At 37.5% G+C, this 17,178-nt stretch overlaps 1 protein-coding gene across 1 annotated transcript in view; it reads right to left on the bottom strand.

The window, feature by feature from the left end:
* ENPEP (glutamyl aminopeptidase) overlaps positions 1 to 17,178 on the bottom strand; it is a 76,193-nt gene that overhangs the window by 15,643 nt on the left and 43,372 nt on the right. Inside the window, exons 11-13 of the mRNA XM_036495117.2 lie at positions 11,092 to 11,171; positions 2,680 to 2,810; positions 2,501 to 2,556 (exon numbers count right to left, since the gene is read on the bottom strand). Coding sequence (XP_036351010.2) covers positions 2,501 to 2,556; positions 2,680 to 2,810; positions 11,092 to 11,171 — 267 coding nt within the window. The remainder of the gene's footprint in view (positions 1 to 2,500; positions 2,557 to 2,679; positions 2,811 to 11,091; positions 11,172 to 17,178) is intronic.

The raw sequence follows: 17,178 nt of genomic DNA, 5'->3' as shown, positions 1-17,178 counted from the left end.
ATAGCATATATACACTATGGAATGCTTCTCCACCATAAAAAAGATTAAATCCTGTCTTTTGCAATAAAAGGCATGCAACTGAAAACCATTATGCTTAATAAAACAAGCCTGTCCCAAAACACAAATATCATGTTTTACCTATGCAAATGAACCACTATATTTATTTTATTGAAATTAGTTAAATTTGCTCATAAAGGAACATGAATAAAAGTACTTGAGTCACACATGCTTAAAACATTAAAATTAAATTTATATTTTCTTTACAATATCTGCTTTTCATACATTCCTCATTAATTTTTATGAATAACATGGATGTTTTCTAGACAATTTGGAGATACTGTTGCCATTTCAAAGTTTAAATAATCCAATTTCTTCTCTCTTTAGAATTGTAGATCCTTTTAGAATTATGTTTTACTAAATACTGTTTTACTAAAATTTCAGTCTAATTTTGGAAAAATGTCTTTGGAGGGAGTTCATGTTTTAAAAAATGTGTTTATTTGAACAACAGAATTATATATATAGGGAAAGAAACACAGAGAAAGATTTTTCACCTGCTGCTTCAGCGCCCAGATGGGTGCAACGGCCAATATTGGGACAAGCCAAAGCCAGGAGCCAGGAGCTCCTTTCAGGTCTCCTGCATGGGTGGCAGGGACGCAAGCACTTGGCCCTTCTGTTACTTCCCCAGGCCATTGCCAGGGAGCTGCATCAAGAGGTAGAACTGCCATAATTCAAACTCACACCCATATGGAATACCAGCATTGCTTCTGCCTGGACCAATCCCATTATTGTGGACATGTGGAAAGTGAAGTAGTGGATGGAAGATCTCTCTCTCTTTCTGTCTCTCTCTTTCTCTGTCCATGTGCAGGTTCCTCTCTTTCTCTGTAACTCTTTCAAATAAATAAAAAAAATTTAAAAATTTACTTATTTTTATTTGAAAATCACGGCCACATAGAGAGAAGGAGGCACAGAGAGAGAGATCTTCCATTCATAGCTCATTCTCCAAATGGCTGCAATGGCCTGAACTAGACTGGTTTGAAGTCAAGAACTTCTCAACCCAATAGCAAGAAGCTGGACTAGAAGTGGAGTAGTCAGGATTCAAAAGGCATCTATATGGGATATGGGTACTATAGCTAGAAGCTTAACCTGATATGCCAGGGTGCTGGCTCAATAAAAATAAATCTTTAAAGAAGTCTATGCAGGGCCCGGCATGATAGAATAGTGGCTAAAGTCTTTGCCTTGCACGTGCCAGGATCCCATATGAGTGCCAGTTCTAATCCCAGCAGCCCCGCTTCCTATCCAGCTCCCTGCTTGTGGCCTGGGAAAGCAGTTGAGGATGGCCCAAAGCTTTGGGATCCTGCACCTGCATGGGAGACCTAGAACTCCTGGCTCCTGGCTTTGGATTGACTCAACTCCAGCTGTTGCAGCCGCTTGGGGAGTGAACTATCCGACAGAAGATCTTCTTTTCTGTCTCTCCTCCTCTCTGTATATCTGGCTTTCCAATAAAAATAAATAAATCTTTAAAAAAAGTCTATGCAAAAACAATTCCCCCATTTCTTTAAATCTTCTTTTCCCCACATTTTAAATTTTGTTATGCTTCACTGCCAGCCATCTATTCAGCCAGTATCTATTGAACACCAACTACTATCACCAAGTAAAGTATGGCACTCAATGCCTATTCTCATGAAATTTGTAATTAATAAACAGTAACAATCTAATATTGTGTTGTTAAGAAGGACATCTGACTCAGACAAAGGAGCCATAGGAGGCCCCCTAAGGAAGTAGCATGTCACTTCCAGTGTCTTCTTTATCTAGAAAGAGACCATCACAAATCCAGGTCTCCTGCTCCTTGAGCCAAGCTGAGCTCCAGAAGCTCAATAAACATTGTTCTATTACTGCTCTCAGAGTACCTGAAGAGGAATTTGGAAGCACCATGGTTACTACTCCTCTGCTTCCCCATTCTACTCTGATTGTCTTTTCCTAAGTGCAGGTAGCTTTCATTTCACAGGGAAGAAAAGTCAAATTTCCTAAGTGGTATTTTAGCTCCAATCGGTCCTAGAAGACTGTGGCTCCTTTCCCTTACCCCAGTGACCTGAACAGGATTTGAGAGTTCTAGTCATACAATTCTACAGTCAGCTTGGGCTCACCAAATTAAATTAATTAAATCCATTGATGTCTTTTTATTAAATCAAACGATGAAGGTGCACTTCTGAGCATTTGCAAATGCCATTTTTAATAACTTCAAGGACTCTAATATAGTCAAACCATGCGCACAGCCAACAAAGCAGGTGAATTTTTGCATGTATGTGAACAGTTGATATCCACATTTTGGCTGTTAGGCACATACAAACTTTTCAAAGAGGGCTAAGAAAATGATAATGCTATCAATAGTTTCTCTAAATATTTTAAATTGTCTGTTATGTAAATGCTATTACTATTACTTAAAGGATTTTGACAAAGCCTTATGGTACCTAAAGTGATCTACCATCATTCCGAAACAAACCTTGCCAAGGCAAAAGCATCATCAATAAAACTTGCACGGTCGGCATAAGAGAAGACCTGGGAAGAGAAAAATTAAAGAGCTAAGAGACAACTGTTAAAGCAAAGTGTACTGAAAAATTAATAACATCATTAGGATATTGTTCTTAGACCACAAATCAATTCACAATTGCTATCTCTTACCAAGTGATCTGAGGAAAGATTCTCAGCTATTGCGTTCCAAGTTTCTTCTTCGTAATTTACACGATAAAATCCAATATGATCTGGGTTTATTTTGGCAAAAGCACTTTCGTCAGAAATGCTCAGAGTAATTCCTGTAGTGGTAAATAAACACTAGTGAGAAACACATGTCCAGATACTGCAAATACAGACAAATGGGACCCCAAGGGTGAAAAGAAAAGAAATATTAACTCCAGGAGTCAAGTTTGGTGACTTGACCCAAAGTCTAATTCTTACTCCGTTTCCTAACTTTGCTATGTCACTGGAGTGGGTAAGCCGGACAGTAAGCACATCCTGTCATTTGTGACTTTCACTTCTTACTGGTCAAAGCCTGTCAAAAAGCTAAAATGATGCTGTGCTGATTGTGCTTTCAATCAAACAAAAGGGTGCTTCAAAACAGAGACATCTGCGTTCTAGGTGTGGTCCCCATGTTCTTGTTCACAACGAATGAACTGCACAAAAAATCTTCACTAGGGAACAGTAGGGAGAGGATAAGATGTAAACACTGAAAATTATACTTTCTTAAAATCAATGCTAAAGTTGATGGAGATCATTATTATTTACCAAAATAAAATTTGAAAATCAGTCATACTTTTAAAATACCAGGAAGACTTCCAGCACAATTGAAATCCACATGTAACATTCTTGATTTTGTAATCCATTTCGTAGTTGCTCTTCCAATTGTATTTACCCTTTTATATTCTTTGTTTTTCAATCAATCACACCAACACCTTCTTAGCAATGGGTTTGCCACATAAGCTTTCTTTTAAAAGTAGAATCTGATATTTACATTGTGCCAAAGTATATAGATTTTTAGAAAAGCATCATTGAAGGACTGGTGGCTTGTCCTTTAGGTAAAACATACATGTTAAAAATAATAGCTACACTTTTCAATTCACTCTTCTGTTTGCTTGAGTACATTCAATTTAAATAATTGTTGGGCAACAGTAGGGTTACGCAAGGAATCTAATAGTTTGATGTCCTGTCAATGTAAGGTGTGATCATGGAAAACGGGAGATGAGCTAGAAACAAATGACTGGAAATGAAGAGTTTCAATGTGCAGAACCACACACCTTGTAAAAGAACCCATCTTCAAAAAAGTGGAAACTTGGGAGGAAATTTTTTAGTAGAGAAACCATGTAACTAATTCTGTTTTCTAGAAGACTTCATTTTGATAGTGACATGGGAGATATTTGGGAGGAGATTCCAGAGGCAAGAAGATTCATTTAGAGTGTGTTGTGGTTGTATACCTAGGGTAAGAGGTGATGAAAACAAAAAGGAGGTGATGTATTTAGGAGACTTTCTCAGGTAAAATGAAAAGACGCCCTCTTCTGACTTGATGGGGACAGCTGGAGATGGGGAAGACAGTCTAGATGGCTGGAGGAATAATGATGCTGCCATTGGAGGTAGAGGAAGGTAAGTCAGCTCAAGAGGAAAAATGATTTAAATTTTGGAAGTGTTTGCAGGGGCTGGAAGAGATCCAGGATCCAGTAGTTTTTCATACTATACAAGTAAGCTCTTCAACAAGACAATAAGTTTCTTTAGGAACTTTCAGAGTAGGTACTTGACAAATTATAAACCCTTACCTCACTCATGTAGTATTTATCTTTCTTTGTCATTCTCCCATGGACAGGTTGTTGAAAGGAAGCTAATCTTTTGGCAACCTTACACTTGGAATGTTTGTGTCAGGAGGAGAGTCTCCTGCTAAGTATAGAGCTATATGTTACAGGAGAAAGAGCGTGAACTTTTGCGTCTGACAGACCTGGGATAAAATCCTTGCTCTATGACTTACTCGCTGTGTAACCTTGGCCAAATCACTTGACCCTTCTGGGTCCCAGTTCACAAGAGAAACAGGGCTAAAAATCCCTCACAGGGCTGTTGTGAAGATTAAATAAGATAACACAGGTAAAGTGTTGGTCAGATTAGTTATGTGTTAGGTATCCAACAGATGGTGGCCGTCCCCATTACTATGAAAGGGGATACGCTGCCAGTTCTATAAATAGCGAAGCAAATATAAATAACATTGAGAAGTTCCTGGCAATCCATCTAAATACTACAGCATTTTAGTGTGCTTCATATGTACATAGTTAAGCCTGTCTAGAGTTACTGTGATTTTTCTCACTTTATAGATGAGGAAGCTGAGCTCCAGGAAGGACTTTCCAAGTCATGTTACTTTCAGAACAGTTGTCAACAGCAAAACACACTTGGATTGTTTAGTAAGTAGAACTAAAATACAAATGCCTGTTTCTATAAGTAAGAAGTAAGGGTGTATATTTTCCTTTGTTAATTCTTTTATCACTACCTTTTCCAAACTACAACAATCATATGTACTCTTTATGGAGCACTTAGAAAGTACAAAACAACATAAAGAACAATATAAAAGCAATAAGAGCCATCCACCCAATTAACCTATATCATGGATGTGTGTTGTATCTTCCAAATACACAAACCACAAATATGTAGCACACTTTATGGGAACCTATTCTTAATGATTAAGAATCCTTTTTCACTTGCAATTACATTGTGAACATTTTGTCATTTCATTTTATCTATTTGAAATTATAAGTTTGATATCCACATCATATTTTTTCACTCAACTTATAAATGATTCTGTTTTTACTTGATTTAAGTATGAAAATGTGGAATGAATTACTCTAGGTAAGGCTTCATTTGGGGGGTTTATTGTTTATCTTATTATTTATTTAGATGCTAAGAAGACTCAGAAATGCATTTTTAAAAATTCATCAAAAGGGCTCGGCAGCGTGGCCTGGTGGCTAAGGTCCTCGCCTTGATCCCATATGGCCGCTGGTTCTAATCCCGGCAGCTCCACTTCCTCTCTATCTCTCCTCCTCTCAGTATATCTGACTTTGTAATAAAAATAAAATAAATCTTTAAAAAAAAAAAAAAAAAAAAAATTCATCAAAAGACTCTTTAATTTCAACCCCTCTGGATTTCAGTAACAAAACACATGATGTTTCTTTAATGTTATTATCTTACACAAATAATTTTAATAAACTTTAGATGAATGGACAGCTTGAGATTCTTCAAGAAAGAAACATGTTTCTTAGGTGATATAATGTCTGCCTTGCCCTATCCCTCAAGGAAATTATTTTTCAGTGTAAAATGACAGGGATAACATTTTTAAATTTTTGTATGCCAGTTAACAATAAAAGAGCTTCAAGATAACACACAGTATTTTTTGACTAATGATGCAAAAATATGTTTATAGAGCTAAAAAAGTTCAAGTTGGTTGCATTGTCTGAGTTTGGGATCAAGAAAGAAAATGTCAACCTCTGAAATTAAGGCTAACATGAACCAATTACCCATTTATGGTAGTATCACCAACAGATTACCCATTCATGAAAGTACTGGTGACTGTGTTGGCAATAATCATAGGATTCCTCCCAAATCTTAGTGAGATAGAAAATCTGCCTGAACAGAAAGCTGTAATTTTAATACACAACGAACAGGAATCTGGAAAAATACAACCTGCCTCGCATGAGAAAGGATTATCCTTAATGATGGTTTGGGTGATTGTGACGAATATTACAAAGAAGAGTAGGAATGCCAAGATCTGACAGTGTGTCCCAAGCGCCCGACTGAGTCAGCAGCACATGTGTCCCAGGCCTCTTCACAAGTTTAGACAAGCGAAGGACCGTGCACATGTCAGAGTCCTGCTGGTTGTTTACCACACTGTTCTTTGCCCTCCTGGTGCAGAGCTATGCTCTTTTGAGTTAGCATATGATTAAGACCTGCTCATAAAATGAGGACAGAAATAATGTGTGCACTTCCAGGTCGGTCCTTGTATTATCTTGCCTGGATTCTTCCCAGATGCAAAAGTTCCAGCAAAGGATTCTACTGTCTCTAGGAACCATAAGGAGACAAAGTTTCTAAGTCATTATTTAATGGAGAACCTGTACAGAATGGTTAACAGGTCAAGAATACCTCGTTTAGACTATTGCGTGAATAAGAAACGTTTATTGCATCAAGCTACTGTTGACAGTTTCTAAGTGCAATAATTAGACTCACCTGCCTAACACAATATATCACGTTATCACAGATTGATGACATCTTTAAAATAATTGATTCACCTGAACTCTCCTCTAATCCTTACTAAGTAAACTATTTTCTTGGAAGAGATACCTTATTGGCTGACATGAGTATTCTGGTACACTCAGTCAGTATGTTTTATCTGTGTAAATTAACAAGTTAGCATTCTTGGTTAATCTCTTGTATGTTTGGCTAAGGTGAATAAATCTTCCAAGACTTCATTAACCAAGGATGAACTCATGAATCAGCACAACTGAATCCATCACCATCCAATCAAAGTTTGCACATTCCATGAGGCTTAACTTGAAAAAAAAATTAAAGTCCTTACCCCTTTGTCATTATACACAAAAATCTATGCTTGTTATTTTTGTGTTAAGTTTGGATGTTACTTTTTAATAATTCTTATTCTTATGATAGTCAGAATTTGGTGATCTGAACTCTCCAGAGTGCAGCCTCAAATCTGGAAATTGAAATCAACATTACAAAGTCTACACTATACCCAAGGTCTTCAAATCTCTTCAGAACCTAAGACATAGTGAGTATGCTTGGAAACCCACTTTTTTAGTAAGACTGGCTGTATGACAACTTTTAATTCATCTAAATATTGGAAAGGAGAAAATTAAAAGCAAAGAAAAGGCATTTATTTGGCATAGAAATGTGGATGCAGCGTGGGTTGTCCACATAGACTATCAGAATGCCTGGGTTGTAGTTTCATCTCTATTCTCAGTTGCAGTTGCTTGCTCCTGTGCTCCCTCAGTAGCATTAGGCAATAGCTCAAGTAGTTGGGTCTCTGTCACCTGCATGGGAGACTCAGAAAGTCTCAGATCCTGGCTCATCCTTGGCTGTGACAGGTATTTGGGGAGTGAACGAAAGAATGGAAAACTAGCAGTCTAACTCTCTGTTTCTTCACCTTCAAATAAATAATACTTTTTTTTAAGTGCAGAAAGATGATATGCTACTAAAAGTAGATGCATCAACAGAAGCCAAAATAGCAACCAACACTAAATGTAAGGACAAAACAAAAAATACAGCTTCTGAAAAAATAGCACTAGGGGCAATTTTTCACTAAATAAAAACTGTAAAATCTTAGGATGTGCAAGTTTGTCTTTTGGCAATAGGGCAGACAGGGACAACAAACATCATGTGTAGTTTGTGTGTTCAAGGAGTTCACAATTTACTTCAAAAGAGAGGAGTGTGTTTGAAAATTCAATAATGATTTTGTTTAATATAAAAAGTGATAATATTTGGAATCGGATTGATGAAACTGACAGAATAAAATACATGCTAGATACAGGAGGAGAGATCATTCAGATCAGTGGAAAGAACCAGAAAGGGTCTTTTTCTTTCTTATTAGAAATGACATATTGTCATTATTTTAAATCTTAAATTATCATGTACAATGCAAACTCAAATAAAAGACCTGGGGGAAAATCCCACAGTCACCTGGGGAATTTCTAGCTGATGACTCATTATAAAAAAAAACATGAGGAGGAGGTAGGACTTGTAACCTGAGCTGGTTGCCCATTCAGTACACTGAGGACACATTAGTCATCTGGGCTGGATCGCTGGAGATGGCCTCCAACAGGAAACAGGAACTTACTGCCAAGCCTAAAAATGGAGCAGGCACTTTGAAGTAGGAAGGGCTGCCTAGTTTGCTTCTGGTTAGGTGACTAGTCAGGATTCTGAAGCTTCAGATAAAGGGAGATTTGTGATCCCAGCTCTGTGGCTATCAGAGCTTCTTCATTCATTTGTTTATCCATCCATTCATTCAATAGACAACTGTTTGGAGCCTGCTGAAGATATTGAACGACAACAACAAATAAGCACCATTTCCTCCAGGAATAAGTTTTCCACGGGAAGAGGAGAAGCAGCCAGGTCAATAGGTTCAGAAAACAAAATGAAAAGACCCTATCAGATGCACTGCACCGACCTGGGGATAGAGGGAGCTGGAAGTTTTGTCCCTTTCATAACAGGATCCCATCCAGAGCACACAGTCCTCTACACTTGGTCTATCTTATCACCCATTTAAACTCTGCCTTTAGCCCTTGCCTTCTCAGCGCAGATTCTTTTTTCTTTAGTAACTTTCCCTGAACCCTCAAATCTGGCCTAGAGCTTCTGTTGAGTGCCCTTGTCCATCAGCACTACTACCAAGGCACGGCCCACAGTACTGTATCTGTCTCCCGACCCAACCTTAGATGATAATCTGTGCAAGGCGTAAAAATTGTGCCGTGTTTTGTTTTTCAGCAATATGCTTAGGCCTACTTTCTGTGCCAGGCACATTAGTTAGGTTACAAAAACTGCTTGAAAGAATTCATGTACTCACAAAGGATTAAATTAATTATCCCAGCTATTCTACCTTATAAGTCCATGATGACAATTGCATTAGATATAAACTCTTGAAATTTATCTCATGAAGTCTTTGAGTTAATTTTAGTTACATGGAAAAACCACATGTGTAGACATTTTCTTCTGTGAAAATATTGGGTAATGTGCTAAGGTGAATGGATTATTCATGTTTTTAAATTTGTAAATAAAAAAGCCAGCAGCTCTTGAGCCATTCTTCCAACTCTCAATTGGCCACAGTGGCCAGTGGGATGTGGGGGGACAGGTTACAAGAGTTAAACTAACGCACTGAAAACTCCAGCTGGAACCCTCATCTGTGCAGTATGCCTTTGTCAGTGCTTTTATACATTTTTAAAAGTCTCTTATCCATTTTTACCAATTTCCTTTGGCAAACATGCTTACAAGTAAGAAAATGGTTAGTCCTCCAACACAGCATAAACCCATATAAAATACGAAGATGAAATGGCATTGAAAAAAATCCAGAATGGTTAGCTGGGATGTAACGGTAACGGTTTTCATATATGACAAAGAGAAAGTTTGGTTGTAATAGTAATTCTACCAAGAAGGCTCAGATTTTTTTTTTTAGTAACTTCCCCTGACCCTTTTGTAATTTTTTTCCTGCTCTACTATAAACTCTATCAGTTTTGCTATCATGAAGTTTTTAAAAAAAATCACAAAAGAATAACCAAACATGAAAAAAAATCTACTGAATCTACAAAAACATTTACCCACAAATGCAGTTGCTTAGAGCAACATTCATCATAATGGAAATCAAGTGGAAATTATCTAAACGTCCATTCACTGAAAAGTAGATAAGTAAAAGATGGTATTTGGCATTCAGAAGAATGAAATACTGATAATGCTGTAACATGGATGAAAATTGAGAAGATGCTAATTGGAAGGGCAATCACAGAATATCACATGCATGAGTTACACAAATATCTAGAATAGGCAGATCTATACACTAGACTGATTAGTGGTTGCCTAGGGCTGGGGGTGTGAGAAGATACAGAAATGGGACCTAAAGAGTATGTGAGTTCTTCCTGAGGTGATGAAATTCTCTAAGACTGACTGTGGTGATGATAATCTGATGTGTCTGTGAATATAATAAGAATCATCCAGGTTGAACATCTTAGAAGTAAATAGCACGGCATATGGATTCTATCTCAATAACACTGTTTTGAAAAAGCAATCTACTGATATCAGGATAAAAATGTACTTGCTAGGAAAGATCATCTCTAATTATTATTATAAAGAGTACATATAAAGGCTGCATAATCTGCTTAATCCTTGAGAAACCCTAGGTGAGAGTCTACACCAAGTGTTGTTGGGAAACCAACTCCTCATGTGACTCAGTGAAGCAGTCTAGTTTGTCCTGGATAATAAAAGGTTTTAAAACAAAAAGCAGTAATTCGCAGTTAAAATATAAGCAGCAGAATTCTTGGTGTTAACACCGGTCTTTTTGTTTCAGTAACCTGGAAGTTTGTGACAAGGCTTCTTTGTTTGTATATAACTCCCAAATTTCACAAGTAAGGGAAAGACAAACTAATGGAGCTAAGATGCAGAAACATAGCTCAACAAAGTGATTGGTTTGATTTAATTGCAGCTTTCAAAAAAATCTCAGGCCCATCATACAACATTCTAAGACATTTAGTGACTTATTTATCTGACATAAAGTAAAAACAGAAAAGAAGGCAAAAAAAGGGAGTGAGAGGGGAAAAGGAAACTTCCACTTTAGTCTTTTCATGGTTACATATGCGACTCTTTGAATATGGGCACTTACTATAACTTGCGGTAAATCACTAGAAAGAATATCTCAGAGTAGAAAAGCTCTCATTATAGATAAAGATTTGGAGTCATCACAAATCATTTAATAAATGTATTTAAGTGAAAATTTATGTAAATTCCATCTTCATTGTTGCTTCTTTCTACTGACATTAATGTAGATTGATTCAAAGAAATAAATCAATAGATAATATTTACCGTCACTTTGTGATCTATTGAAGACTGTAATTCCTGATAGAGTGTTCTCAGTCCATCTTACAGGAATATTCCATGTGTAACTAAAATTTGGAAAAAAGGGAGAGTTTAACGTTTATTACTAAAACATAAGAAAAGTGTAAAGAATAATAGAATAGCATATAATCCTTATAAATAATAGTATATGATTAATACAGTTAATAGTGATAAAAGTGATGGTTTGTAGAACCATTCTCAATTTTTATACATCTATGTAAGCATTGTTATCAAATCATTAGCCAAGGAGGAACATGGTTGTTAGCATAAAATCTTTTGAGGCTTTGGAAGAAAGATAGTGCATTAGTTGCATAGACAAAGCACTAAAATAAACTACTGAGTATTCACACACACACATGAACAGTCTAATGTAGTTTTCATCAAGGAACAGAAAATATTTTAAGAATTCTGAAGACAATCTAGAAACCTCTGAGAACAGCACCTGTTAGAAATTACACCCCCGCCATCCTCTGAAGCGTCTCTTGCTCTTCTCTAACTAGATCTTATTTACAGTGAAGAGAACCAGTGTGCTCCAAAGAAAAACCCGCCGAGTACACATGCTTTAGTTTTTCAGTTGTTCTGTTTAGCTACTCAGTATTTTTTCACAGAGCAGGGGCCAGGGGTAACTTTGTATTTTCATCTAATATTTATTTAACATTTTAGTCTCAAAATCTCATAAAAGAGATCTTAAATATCTTTCTGAAGGCTTGTTGTATCATTTCATATATCAGAACATGCAGGTGATCTAGAGGGAAAATGAACTCACCTACCATTGGCTGGTTCTGCTTGCAACTCAAAGTAAGTTTATCCGTCAACATTCAATCCTCTAACAGAATTAGGGTTGACATTTTTCCTTTTCAAAATGTAATAAGTTTTATGTCATTCAAGGTGAATATAGTTTTGCTATCTACATGAAAGAAGTAATCCTTTGTTTTATAACTATTGAAGTACATTACTGGATAGGGGTTTTTCTCTCTCCGTTGTGTGTTTTATTGCAGTGCAATTTTTTTTTTGCTATAAGTTTCATAAAACAAACACATAAATTGTTTCTTGAGTCCTGCAGCTGACTTAGCTGGTGCTTCCCCCTGATTCCTTGAATCCCTTTACCATTTGTGTACACCTGCACCCCAGTAGTGCACCTCACTCCCGATAACTAACACCCAGGTGTCACTGTCAAAGAAGGCAGCTTTCAATCTCTCCGAGTAAGGAAAGCCAGATCATTCTTGAGAATTTACATTCTCCTGGAAGCGGCCATTTGCAAACACTAACGGGTGTGATCTGTCCGTCAGGACCAGCAGATGCACACCTGCTCCACAGTCTAGTGCAGGACTGAGCCAGTTCCCCTTGTCAGAGCCTGCCTCACCGGGCACCTTTGTTGGGCTTTCGTCTCTTCTCTCTCCCACTTCCAGGCTGCTAGCATTCTTAGATTCACTGCACAGTGAGCCACTTGCATCAGACTGAGCAGCTGAGAGTCTGCCTTCTGAGAAGTGAACCTCAGAACCCTTACAACTTTTCAAATGACCGATAAAAGGGGATTAAAAGAAGAAGCCACATTCAGCCAACAGAGTTCACTTTTTCACTGTCCTGGTGATGTAGGGCTTAGGTGTCCTGGGTAACTCATATGCACTGTCAAGATTTCCTACTTTATTTCCTCTCCAACTTGGTCTTTAGGTCTACACCATACCTAAAGAAGGGCAGAAGCATTTCGAGTAACTCATGTACAGAAATTCTGTCCCAAGGTTTTTGAGAGAGTCTCATGAGATAAAATGATAGAAGGCTGAGGCAACAATTTTATAAATTTAGAATCACAGTTCCTAATCTAATCTTAGCAAAATATCATCTTGGAGAGTATAAAATGTCAAGAATTATAAATAATAAAATCGTAGAATCTCCTGCATATTATCTAAAAATTCAGGAGCATCAGTAATGTTTTGTTTGTTTTTAAGATTTATTTTATTTATTTGAAAGACAGACCTATGGACACAGAGAGAGACAAAGAGAAAGAGAGTTCTTCCATCTGCTGATTCACTCCCCAAATGGCCACAGCAGCTAGGGCTGGGGCCACAAGCTCATCCAGGTCTCTCACATGGGTGCATGGGCACAAGCACTTAGGTTATCTTCTGCTGCTTTCCCAGGTCCTAGTAGGGAACTGGATTGTAAATGGAGCATCTGAGACACTAGCAGGCAACCCATATGGGATGCTGGTGTCACAAGCAGTGGCTTTAACCATTACACCACAGTTCCAGCCTTCAGAACTCCAGAACACGTAGCAATCTTATGGTATTAAATACAGCCAACCTACATTCTCTAAGGAAACTGAATTTGATGGCATCAACAAGTCTCTCCTACTTTCATTCTGCCCATGTACATTGACTGCAGTATGACAGTGAAGCAAGTTGCCAGATAGAGACAGGCACCTGAAGGAGAGGTGCAATTGGTGCATTTAAGACATGGTTTGGGGTCACAGTTAAAACAATAACTTCTGCATTCATGGGCCATATGAGTTATAAAAAGATCCTGGTCAGTAAAATTGTCCCAATCTTAGATTATAAAAATAATAATAAATAGTAATTATTATTTAAATAATAAATAAAAAGTAGGAAATCATTCAACTCATAGTATAACTTTCACTGACCATATTGGCTACCAAATGGGAATGTGTCTGAACAGAAAATCGTTGAACATGGGGGCCAGAGCAAAGGCTCATTCTTTTCTGGAGGCATGAAGGCATGCGTTAGAATTACTTTTTGTTTTCAAAGCAGAAAATAAACATCACTTTTGCTGTAATGTGTGTCATTTTTTCAAGAGCTATCACTGACTTACATGTTCTTAGCAAGGAAGAACATAACTTCTCTGTTTCTTTTCCTGTACATAAGTTACTTTTTTTAAAGTGGGACTAGTATATTAGCTTTATGAATAATTATCTGAGAGATCACATGTCTACACTTCTAAATAAAATGAAAATGGCATGTGAATGTGAAAAAGTGTAAATATTAAGGTCGTTCTTTGTCCTTAGTCACACTGAATAAAAGTAAAAGATTTATTACTACAAAAAGTGGTCTTTACGACGGAGGATATATTTAGTTCACGTGGTGATAAAATTTTCCATATGGAGAGGAATTCACAGTCAAGGAATTGTTAGAAAATGCGACCTCATGGACTTACAACCAGTGCTGACTGGCTTTTGACTTCGCAAGTCACTGCACCCATGTGGTAGACAGGGACATCTGCTAGGAAACTCTCCCCATGGACATTTGTTCCCCAAGAGAGACGTTTACAAAGTTTTAATATCCAAAGGCTCTAAAAGTATTAAATATGACCCACCTAATCTACTAGAATATAAAACAGTAACCTTATAAAAAAAAATCCGTGCAGTTTCGGACACAATTACAGAAATTATTGTAGTGGTTTATGTAACTGAATAATCACCTGAAAAAAAAGTCAGATTTCAACTTACGTGTCATGAAGAGGAAACAATAAAAATCAAAGTACGTTTCTCTTTTGTAATTTTTCCTCTCTAAAATAGAAAAGGATAAAGAAGTACATCCAGACCTCAGTCTGGCCTAGGCATGCGGATTTTTCTTGGTTTTGGTGTGAACTATTCATTTTCAGAACTTGCATTACAGCAAGACATCCAGTTTCTCTGAGCTTAACTTCCTGTGAGGGATCTGAGTCCCAGAGGTGTCCAGGGAGGCCCTTGATGAGCCTCCACAAGGTGTCCACAATTGGTCCTCACCGTGTCTCCCCAATTCAGGTACCAGAAAGTAGCTAACTTAATAATCATGAACACTCTGCGTTCTCAGATGAGAAAGTGTTTCATTAGCTTTCATTTTTGAAAGCACCTAAATGTGTTGGTAATGTGACTTCAATTCCCAAATCCCAGATTGCAAGCCACTTGTTCATTTAAGAGGACTACAGCAGCCCAAGCTGGGCCAGGCTGAAGCCAGAAGCCTAGACATCAATCTAGATCTTCCAGGTGGTTTGAGTTATCACTGCCCCCAGGATGTGCAGCAGTAGGAAGTCAGAATCAAGATCTTAAGACTGTTTTCAAACAGGTGCCCTCATATAGGACATAGATGTCCCAATTGGCAAAACCGTCAGGCTAAATATTTGTATTGGCTTTGTAATTTTAATTGAAAGGCTTAGAAAGTGCTAATGCAATATCCCAATTTTAATGCTTAGAAAAATTCGTTTGCAGAATTAAATATTTGATTTCAACATGATACAATGTCTAAGAATTCTGATAAATTACATTCGAGTTTCAATTTATCAGAGTCAAAAAATACGTAAAAGATCTGCTTCTCCAGGTGTTCATATTCTGAACTTGAACTTGAATTTAATACAATGTTAACTAGTGGTACTTAGAAGAAATGTATCCTTTTAAATGATATGTGCAGGATAATTTAAATTCTAAATGTTATCTTACATACCCAGGAGAGTTTGTACAATTTGTAAATAAATTAAATCTAAAAAAGCTGATGCTGAAGAGCCACAGGCTCTTTACTTACCTTTCCCACAGCCCTTTTCCCACAAGTACCCCGTTTCAAATGCTTCTGGGCTTAGTTCTGCAAGCTAATGACGCCTCTTTTAAAAAAAAATTATTATTATTATTTTATGAAGCAAAGATAGAGTTAAGAGCTCCCATCTGCTGGTTCATTCCCCAGACGCCCATGAAGGACAAGACCAAAGTCAGGAGCTGGGAACTCCATCCGTTTCTATGACATGGGTGGCAATTCCTCTTTTTTCTGGAGATCACCCACCGGAACGCCAGCCATTCTGCCCTGACAAGTGCCCATGGTATTAGGAACATTTCCCTTAACGGCTTTTCACATTGGAGGTCCTGTATTCTGGATTCCATGTCTTTTTCATTTCTATAATGCATACCCTCCATTTCCCATATCTTTCTCCTAGCCTTAAGTAACTTCAAAACTGGAAAGGATTTTCTGGGGCTGCAGGTCTGAAAGGCTCCTAATTATTCTTTCATTCTTGGTTTAGTTTGAATGGGTATAGATTTATTAAGTTGAAAACACAGGGAGGGGGATGGGTGGTATTTGGTACAGGGATTAAGACACCTATATACCACATTTGAGTGCCTAGGGTGGAGACCCAGCTGAGCTTCCAATCCCAGCTCCCTGGTAAGCTGCACCCTGCAAGGTATCAGGTGATGGCTCTACTAGTTGAGTTTCTGCCACCCTTGTGGGAAACCTGGATTGAGTTCCTGCCTCCTGGTTTGGGCCTGGCCCAGCCCCAGCTGTTACAAGTGTTTGGGGAACAAACTCATTGATGGTAACTCTATGTCTCCATACTTCTACCTTTCAAATGAAAAAATTAACTATGAGCTAATTTTTAAAAGACACACACCTGTTGAAAAATATGTCTTAATTTGATATTTAGGAGGTATTTTTCAATTCTCTTACATTCAGGGTTGCTGTGGAATGTCTAGTGCATGCTAACCTCTAGGCCATATTTTCTGAATTCTCTTTATCATTTCTTAAGCGTAATTCATTCCTCAAGCACTTGTTTTCCGTCAAGGGACCCTCTTTATTTTGGTGCTGTATTACCATAATCTTCTTTTGTATTTGCCAGTTGTACACGTATTTGTCCTACATTTTTTGAGGATTTCTCAAATTAATTTCCACACGGCATATTTTTTTAACCAGAGATTTAATCTTTCAGGCTGCTATGGCATTTTCAGTTTGTTTTTCTAAGACATTCTGCTCTTAAAGAGTATAATTGCTTTTTTGATCTCTGAAGGTATTTCATAATTTTTTTCCTATTTCTTCAAGTATGAATCTTACAGAATCAAGGCGTTTGTTGTTGTTGTTGTTGTTTTCACGTAAGATTGTCAGTACTTGGGTCACTGTTTCCCAAGCAGGAGATGTGATTGGAGACGCAGAGGCCTGGTTTAGTCTCTAGCTGTTGTGGGACCTGGGGTTGAGCCAGTAGACACATAGCTCTGCCTGGCTGCCTCCATCTCACTCTCTTTCTTAGCCTTTTAAATAAATGACAAAATAAATAAATGAATAAATAATTGTAACAGTGGAAAAACTAAAT

The sequence above is a fragment of the Ochotona princeps genome, chromosome 7 (genome assembly GCF_030435755.1).
Source record: "Ochotona princeps isolate mOchPri1 chromosome 7, mOchPri1.hap1, whole genome shotgun sequence".
Lineage (NCBI taxonomy): Eukaryota > Metazoa > Chordata > Mammalia > Lagomorpha > Ochotonidae > Ochotona > Ochotona princeps.
This window is presented reverse-complemented; position numbering and strand designations above follow the sequence as displayed.